We start from the raw sequence: 9,658 nt of genomic DNA on the forward strand, positions 1-9,658 counted from the left end.
GAACAAAATGCTACTAAACTTGTGTTTTTCTTATCAGGGATGAAATTAGAGTGTCGAAATTCAAAATCAAACAAAATGGGCTAAATTGGAACGAAAAGCAAAGATGAGGGCCAAATTGAAGAATTAGTAGTTGACTGGTTAAAATCAGATTTTTGAATTTGTCAAGATTCTATAAATAGTCTAAGTTTGATTTTTAGTTGATATTTTTTAGGAGCAATCTTACTAAGTTTAGCATGAGGAATGTGTATAAATACTTAGTGTTGGTGACCTTTGAGGGACACATTTGAATACACATTTGGGTTGGAAATAAAATAATTCATTTTGGCATTCTACCATTCTTTTTTCCATTTCAATACTTTGGCTATATTGCTTCTCAAGTCCCTTCCCCTTTCCATTCACCACCATTTCTATTAAAAGTCATTTCCATACGGCAACTAGCATGATTAATTTCATGCTCAACTAATTCCCTTTTAGCTTTGGCCCGGTTATCGTTCTGAAAAGACAATCGTAAGATATGAACTCGCATTAAAAAAACTTTAACACGACATTCACTATCTCTCCGGTTATCGTAAGATACTACAAATTTGTCAAGTCAATTCCATTTCAATTTAAAAAGCGCGCGTTGGATTGGAGTTGTTTGGCATACAGTTGGGAAGTCAAGTCGAACATACTGCATTCGAATTCCTACGAACAAATTGACGTGTTCAGGTGGAAAAAGTAAGTTGGATTCCATCAAAGGAGACAATGATCAGATTTAAATAACTCACGCAATTGAAGCTGTTGATTTGAGTTAGGTTCTTCAGAATGCAAGGCTGTCGAAGTTTTGAATTGCGAACGCGTGTTTCTCAGTTAGATAATTGGTAATGGTTGGTTTGCAGGTCGTATTGGAATCAACCACGAAATGAAGAATTGGCGGTTGAGATGTTCTTGATTGCTATAACCAACTTATCGCTTGGAAGTGAAAATCCAGTTTTCAAGGATTGGTTCAAGTTCGAAGTGTACCGAGGCTGAGGCTAAGCTTATATATATATATATTTAATTTACCGATTTAATTTAATTAAATTAATTTCATTTTGCAAACATAATTCTGTTTTTATTTTATTTTGTTCTCTTTATCAATTAAATTCCCCCATTTTTCATTTATATTACATCCTCGCACATTCAAGTCAAGGGTACGACAACTGCCTAGACTTAGAAATCTGGTAACCAAAAGCAGGAAAATTAGGAATCACAATCCCTGTGGGACCGGTCCTACTACTCTATACTGCTATTTATTATTATTTTGTTGTAAGAATTTATATTTGGTAGTTTTGACGACCATCAAATTTATATATATTTATATTTTTTTACCACATGACTTTGTGCTTGGTTATCAGATTATTTTAATGTCAAAAATAAACTTAAAAATAGAATCAAGACTATTTAAGTATCAAATTGAAAAGTGATTGATATCTTAAGTACTAAATTGAGAAAAAATTAAATAGAAAATAGATATAATCCTATTTCAAATTACCGTAAACTAAAATAACCGTGTAAACTAGCTATCTTCGTTGTTGTTTTTTCCTCACAGTTTCTTTGATAAAATAAATTTTCTTTCCATTTTTTTGTTATTCTTTCTTTCCTTTGTCGTCTTCAATGAAATAAAAGAGAGCAAAATTTCCTTAAACCCTAACCCTTCTTCACCTAAAACCCTAAAAACCATGAACAATGACAACGATCCAATAGCAATGGAAGCCCAATCTGAACCTTCCAAAAATGCCCAATCTCTTCAAACCCTAGCTTCAGGTCCTCTCTCGTCTTCGCTTTCCTCACTGGCTTCCTCTTCCCGAACCCTCCCTTCCAATCAAGACTTTCATTTCTTTAACAACTTCGACGATTTCAGACTCCCCATCGATCGAATTGCTAAAACATCCGATTCTTTGCTCCAATTCATTGGTTCGTCGTCTAAAACCTGGGACCCTAACAATGCGATCCATTTCCCTAATAACATTGACAGTATAACCGATGATGAAGCTTATCGTTGGCTCGTTGATATGAACGACGATATCCTGGAACAATTCGACGTTTCCGTGGACGAATTTCAAGAGAAAGAAGAGAAAACGGGTCGCCTTTTCGGGTCGGATCCGGACAATAACGGGTTTAAATTGGTTCAGGGGAAGAAAAAGAAGAAAGGGGATAGTGGGCTAATGAGTGACTCGGTTTGCGAGTCACTGAGTACGAAGGAAGGTGGCTCTTCCAATTCTTATTCTGGAGCCAAGGTGAAGAAAGGGGCATTGACAATGGTGACGACGGGGAAAGCGAAGGTTCCGTTTCATGTACCGACAATACGGAAGCCGCAAGAAGAGTACAATATTCTTGTGAACAATTCGAATCAGCCTTTTGAACATGTTTGGTTGCAAAGGAGTGAGGATGGGTTGCGTTTTGTTCATCCACTGGTTGGTTATTTTATATACGTTTTCGCCTTTCTTTAATATTTCTGTTTTTGTTTGAATAGCTTAGTGGGGGGCATTGGCAGTGGTGCGTTTTGTTCATGTTTGGTTGAATAGTTTTTTTATTGGATATATTTGATGCATTTATTTTTATCTATGAGTTGTAATAGGTTTTTTTTTAGAATTATTAAAATAATTCTTGAAGGTTTTCATAGCTCTGAAAAGATTCTCATGGAGACAAGAAGGATGAATAAGGAGAATATAACTGTCTTTTAAAGTTCGTCTGAAGTTAATGAACCTTGCATGGTTGGAATAGAAGAAAAAGAAAGAGTTTCAGTAAAATAGACCATTGAGGTGTTACTGTTATTTGGTTTGTTGGAAGGCATTCTTTTAATCAAGGCCATCTTTCTTATTTTCTTTATTGGTGCTAATGGTGTTACAAAAAGTAACTAGATGATGGAAAAGCTGCATTTGTTTTTAAGAACGTCTCTTAATGAATAAGAAGAATGTAACTGTCTTTTAAAGTTCTTCTGAAGTTAATGAACCTTGCATGATTGAAATAGAAGAAGAAAAAAGGAGTTTCAGTAAAATAGACCATTGAGGTGTTACTGTTTTTTGGTTTATTGGAAGGCATTCTTTTAATCAAGGTCATCTTTCTTATTTTCTTTATTGGTGCTAATGGTGATGTTACAAATAGTAACTAGATGATGGTAAAGCTGCATTTGTTTTTAAGAACATTATTATGTTCTTAAGAGGTCACACATCCTACTGTGTTCAACAATAGTTTCTAAATAGTTGGCTGGTTTATATCCTGTAATTTTTTTTTTGCTTGCCAAAATAAGAGAAAATTTTTATTTTATTTTATTTTTTGCACTTTTTTACAGGAGAAACTCTCTGTTATGGATTTTGTGGATAAAGATATAGCAAATCTTGAACCCATAAGACCCCCATCAATAGAATCTACCCCATTCAAGCTGGTGGAGGAAGTAAAAGATTTGAAGGAGTTAGCAGCTAAATTACGCAATGTGGATGAGTTTGCGGTAAGAATATGATTGCACTTGATATGAATTTATGTGACTCGTTCCTCTATAACTGCATTCTAAGGTATAGAGTGAAGTAATTCCACTGTAACTGCATGCTAAGATATAGATTGAAGTGTTTACTGCATGCTAAGATATAGAATGAAGTGTTTGCCTGGTGGCCTTGATTTGAAGAATGGTGTATACTGTATTTATCTCTGCTATCAGGGAAACCAGTTTGTCTGGACTTCATATGCATCAAATATAGGATTATTTTCTTTATTCTCGTAAGATGTTACCTCTTTGCTGGAGTCTAATTTCTATGTAATTATTCTCAGGTTGATTTAGAGCATAACCAATATCGATCTTTTCAAGGATTGACTTGCTTGATGCAAATTTCCACCAGAACCGAGGATTTTATTGTAGATACTTTGAAGCTTCGAATTCATATTGGCCCATATCTTAGAGAAGTATTCAAGGATCCCATGAAGAAAAAGGTTGGTCTCTTTGTTAGCTACACTTTTATTGGCCTACTGCATTGTTTGATATCCTTAATTCACATAGGTTATGCATGGATCAGACAAGGATATCTTGTGGCTTCAACGGGACTTTGGCATATACTTGTGCAATCTCTTTGACACTGGACAGGTTTTACACTGTCATCCTGCTACTTCTATGAACATGAAGATTTATTTTGAGAATTTTCTGTTAATTTCTTGGGTTTGTCTGTATATTTTAAGAATTTAAGTCTGTTTGGCACCATTAACTATGAAAATCTTTGTTAGGGACAATTAGCATCTGATGGTAAATTAGGGTATATGAAACTGGTATCTAAGACCCTATATGACGATTCTGGTTTTGATGATTGAACTATCGTAACCAGTTTGGTGGATGCTTATGAGGATGCTAATCTCATTGGAATGTAATGTATTGAAGTTTATACATGTTATAGCCTCGGAAATGTTACTGCCTACTGCAAATTCGTTAGAGCCTAATTACCATGCTCTTAAGTGTCATTTTCTTGATTGGAAATGCTTAGGCTTAGTTTTGAGTGCAATTAGAATAAACATGAATTTGACTGTTCTGAATTTGAAGTTACATTTTTTATTGGACTCCTACCATTACGATGACTTGTTCTGTTGCATGTTTCTCAGGCCTCAAGGGTCTTGAAATTGGAAAGAAATAGCTTAGAACATCTTCTGCAACACTACTGTGGAGTTACTGCCAACAAAGAGTAGGTTTTTATTTAAATTTGTTTGATCTTCTGCTTTATACTTGCTTCATCTCTCCTCTTTGATAATGATTTGTTCTATCTTCATTAAGCTTGTTAGTCCTCTCTTTGCAGGTACCAGAATGCAGATTGGAGAGTGCGTCCTCTTCCTGATGAAATGCTCAGGTGACTTTTCTTTTGGAAGCTGTATCTTTTGTCTTCACTGTTTCACCCTCCAGTTGTCTGTCTGTCTCATTAATACAGATTAAGTGCTGAATTTGTATTGTTGTTAAGGTTAATGATTGATTGCAATCGATTGCTTTGTCTAGTAAGAGAGAAAATAAAGCAATTGTCTCACCTACTAATTTTGAACGTCTAGTTTAGATGACAAACTTTAGTTCATTTATAGGTTCACCTATTTAGTTGCCTCTATGAACAATTTTATTCGAAGTGTGACATCTTTATTCTTTCCTGTACCCAAAGGGGTACTTACTTGTAGTCAAGACTTAACTCTATCCATCCAAAGAAAAGCAATCAAACCCGAAGATGTAAATAGCATTTAGTTTAGACTTTTTCATCAATTTGAAGTAAATGCAGTCTTTATGATTGTTCTTTTGATGCTAACATAATATTCTCTCTCTAAGCTTGAAGAAAGTTTTAAGGGTCTGTGATTTCAAATGTTTAAGAGGGAACTTTCATTGTTGTCAGTCCACTAATTGTTTCTTTTCTATTATGACAGATATGCTAGAGAAGACACACATTATTTGTTGTATATTTATGATTTAATGAGAATCAAATTGCTATCAATGCCCAAGGAACCCATACATTTTGATGCTCCTTTGGTAGAGGTATGATACTATATAATTCATAATTCCTAGCATTTTCTACATTGGCCATGGCATTTTTTATTATAGTACTTTCCCATCTAGAAGAAAAGAAACTAAAGGTTCCAGTAGTCTTAATATTAGTCATATTGGTTAATCTGACTCTTCTATTTTCTTGAAGTATCTGTGTCTGACACTTACCGGAACATGGTTATGGGGATATGACTCTTGAAGGATCTTCAAATACATGGAAAAACTTGGGAAAAAGTTGAACATATTGTATAAGATACATATCCATATCTAAATACTTACACCGATCTAAGTAACATAGATCCTGTTCCTTTCTGTATTCTTCTGGCTTCTTGCATTCTAGTTTGTTCAAGCTTAGATGTAGAACCTAATGCTGAGGCTAATTGAAATTTATGCGTTGATTAACTGTTCCATGTGAATATAATTTGAGTCTTTGGGATAATACCTTGGTTTCCTAGAGAAAAATGTTTACAATGCACATATTATTTTGTTAAGCTTTTTCAAAATTGGCTTTTTCACTCTTCGGAGTTTCGTTGTTCACCTTTTCAAATATATTTACATGGATGTACGAATTTTGTGGACTTTGTTGCTTTCTGCTAGTTGTTTTGAATGTTATCTTACGAGTAAATTTTGTGCTAATAGGTTTATAAGCGAAGTTCTGATGTATGTATGCAACTGTACGAGAAAGAGCTGCTGATGGAGAATTCATATCTCCATATATATGGGTTTGTTACTTGCTTAGATACACAATACATGGTTGCCTGAATTTTTAAATGTTGTGTAAATCAATGAATAAAAAACCGGATGGAGGTCTAACCTGTGTGACCTCCAGATCACTGGTTGAACTTGATTATTCAATTAAAATGTAAATTAAATGCTAAATATGTGATTTTGATATTAAATAAGTTTTAAATGTAGTTATTTGTTAATAAAATGTATGTATTTGGCTTAATGGTATGGTATTTAGTATATCACTAAGTGGTTAAAAGTTCAAATGGCATCACTTACAAAAATAATTTTACTAAATAACAAAAGAAAAGTTAAAAGTTAGTTTTCTCCGGTTGGGTTCATTGGTTCCCTGGTTTTTGGGTATGTACTGGACCAGACAGGCACCAGTATAACTGGCTGGTCTGATTCCATTACTGATGTATATTCAAACTAAATCTTTGCATTTGTTGTAATATTTGATATAGGTTGCAGGGCGCTGGTTTCAATGCTGAGCAGCTAGCAATTGTTGCTGTAAGTTCTAGTTGTTTTCATATCTGATTGACCCTTTTACTTTTAAAATAACAATCGATTGGTTGATAAACCACAAGAAATGTCCAATTTAAATTTTGGTACACATTTCATGTGCAGAATTAGATGGATAGATGGTATCCATTACTTTGACTTATGTCTCACTTAAATGGCTTATAGGCGCTTTGTGAATGGCGAGACATTATTGCCCGTGCCGAGGATGAAAGTACCGGTTACGTCTTGCCAAACAAAGTGCTTCTTGAAATTGGTAGGAACTTTTCAAGTTTTTAATCAGTTTCCAGTATATTTCTTGCGCTTTCTGCTGCTTAATTGTATTGCTATATTTACGCACATATTTTTGGATAGTTGAAGTTTCGTTTAATAATCCAAAAGAAAACAGCTACTGTCTAAAGTCTCATTACTATTCTTTTTTCACTCAAGTTCTTATTTGTCTTACACTTCTACTGCTAAAAGCCAAGCAGATGCCTGTAACTGCTAGCAAGTTACGTCGATTGTTGAAATCTAAACACCCATATGTGGAGCGAGATATTGGTACAGTTGTTAGCATCATCAGGCAATCTATGCAGAATTCTGTTGTGTTTGAAGCTGCTGCCCAACAACTTAGAATGGGGCGCCTGCTAAATGTAAGACTTGTTGCACTGACTGGAATACAGAATCTGCATATGTAATATGTTTTGTTAATCTGTTCAATTTCTGTTATTGTCTCAAGTTTTCTTTTATTCCTTGAATGGATTGTGATCATCTGTCTAGAAATAAATGACAATGTTTAGAGTTCTACTAAGCTGTTCATATGACATAAATAACAAAGGCGGTCAAGTCAGCTCATAAGGTTAATCGTACAAACTGCCTATTAAAACTACAAGGTGAAGAGTATGCCAATTAAGTGGTTAATTATATGAAATCTGATAAAACCTTACTGCATAGGAATTAGAAACTAAAGTTTGTTGCTAGAAGAGATCGAAAAACTGGTTATTTTACATTTATGTTGCTTAAACACTTTTTTTTGCTTGAAGTACCCATGTCCAACACTTGTAACCGTCACATATTTGGGCATGAGTATGTGGATATAAACCTTTAGGGACTTTCCAAAATAGAAAAACTTGGATAAAATCGAATATACTCATGTTGGGCACATAACCATATCCAACACTCATGCTCGAGTGTTGAAAAGAATATTTAATATTATAATGGGGATGACCATAAGATTTCTATCCTGCAGGCATCTGGAGAACATGTAGCAGTTAATGAGGGAGCAGAAGCCTTACCTCCTGAGACTCCTACAGACTCGAAAATCGCAATTGATACAACAGAAATCATAGATGGTGGTATGTGGGGGCCAGATAAGAGAACTGCACATCCTGCTTCTACTCAACATAGAGCTGAATTGTTAAAAATTGGAAGCAGTATTTCTGGACTGGACATGGTAAAAAACCAAACAAGATTGTCTTTTGAGCCAGACATTATGTTGATGTCCGCAAGAGAAAGAGAAAGTATTACCATCTCAGGGCTAAGTGGAGAAGCAAATGCTTGGCCAGTTATTTCACCTTCAGCAAAGATTGTAAGTTATTGATCGTTTCTTAGGTGCATGGGGATCTGTCTTTTGATGAGTAGCAGCCAACGAAACTATTTGTTCCTGTAGGCTACTGGAGCAACCGTTCCGGTTCTAAAGAAACCAAGCCATGGCTTTGGGTCACTTCTGGGGAATGCTGCCTCAAAGAAGAAATCTGATGTTGATAAAATGGTGAGTCAAGTTATTTAGCTCCAATTTTGTTCAATGTAATATCTTAGGGAAGTCGATCTCCTTCTCTTTCACTCTTGATACATGCTGGCTTTCGATTCTTTGTGACTCAAATTCGTAAAAACCCTCAGTTGCATTTCTGTCTCATGATAATTATTTGTAGTTTTAGGGCAAGCAATTCCTTATCCTTGCTAAACTTGTTTATTGTTACATAGAAGGAAAAAGGCAAGTTGGAGCAGATCAGATCATCAGTGGATCTTTCATTTCACTCCTATTCGGGTACCAAGGAGCAGCCAGAACCTGCAACAAAGGATACAACTAGATCACTGGAAGTTTCACGACCTGAAGAACCTCCTACCATGGAAGCTACTGAATCGACATCGGAAAATATCATACTGTTTGAAGATAAATTGAACAAAAAGGAAACCAATAATGGTAACAGTAGCCCAGAAGATGAAACTATGTCCCTATCAGAATTATCTACCAGCTTCCAACAATGCTTGCAGTCCATCAATGATCAAAACAGAAACATGGTTAAAGTCGAGAAACCAAAAGAAGCCATTGATGTTCCGCAAATGAAGCCATTTGATTATGAAGCAGCCATGAAAGAGGTTAAGTTTGGAGAAGAAATTGCATGGGAAGAATCTGGAAACCAATCCAACTCTGCAGGTAAGAAGAAAAGTTCAGCCATTGACAGACTGCAAATCGATGATGGGACTAAACAATTTCCTCAAGCTAGACGGCGACCTGCATTTCCGGCATCTGGAAATCGAAGTGCAACTTTCCGTTGAGGTCTCTCCCATGGTGAAAAATCAAAATCCATGTAAGAGAATTTTTAAAAAAATGCATTTTTTTCATCTTATTTTGAAAATGTAGAGATTAAAATCTTTTATCAATAGAATGAAAATTGAAAATTGAAATGCGGCAGACAACTATTTTTCTCTTCTTTTAAGTTCAATAATCTTTTGCTATTTTTATAGTCGCTATAATATGTTTATTAATGTAAATAGAAATACAAAGTGAGTTATTAAATAGATGTTAAAAAATTAAAAACAAGAGCAAGTTGTGTTAATTATATATTACTTATTACTTTCGTGTTTATTGGATTTATGATTTGGTTTTTAAACTGTTGAACTTCTAAAAAGAAATAC

The 9,658-nt window shown here is 34.8% G+C and overlaps 1 protein-coding gene across 2 annotated transcripts; it reads left to right on the top strand.

The window, feature by feature from the left end:
• Positions 1-1,561: 1,561 nt before the first annotated feature.
• On the top strand, positions 1,562-9,427 carry LOC105783321 (protein RRP6-like 2). 2 transcript variants are annotated; one of them, XM_012608704.2, is made up of 14 exons: positions 1,562-2,435; positions 3,314-3,469; positions 3,787-3,945; positions 4,013-4,096; positions 4,603-4,682; positions 4,794-4,844; positions 5,398-5,506; positions 6,155-6,237; positions 6,706-6,751; positions 6,929-7,016; positions 7,223-7,392; positions 7,989-8,327; positions 8,409-8,510; positions 8,726-9,427. In XM_012608704.2, the coding sequence occupies exons 1-14, from the start codon at positions 1,701-1,703 to the stop codon at positions 9,296-9,298; spliced, it is 2,775 nt and encodes a 924-aa protein (XP_012464158.1). In that variant the 5' UTR covers positions 1,562-1,700; the 3' UTR covers positions 9,299-9,427. The 2 variants fall into 2 exon arrangements, with proteins under 2 accessions (XP_012464158.1, XP_012464157.1); XM_012608703.2 differs by having other exon boundaries at positions 1,563-2,435; positions 8,723-9,427.
• Positions 9,428-9,658: the final 231 nt, after the last annotated feature.

The sequence above is a fragment of the Gossypium raimondii genome, chromosome 13, assembly GCF_025698545.1.
Source record: "Gossypium raimondii isolate GPD5lz chromosome 13, ASM2569854v1, whole genome shotgun sequence".
Lineage (NCBI taxonomy): Eukaryota > Viridiplantae > Streptophyta > Magnoliopsida > Malvales > Malvaceae > Gossypium > Gossypium raimondii.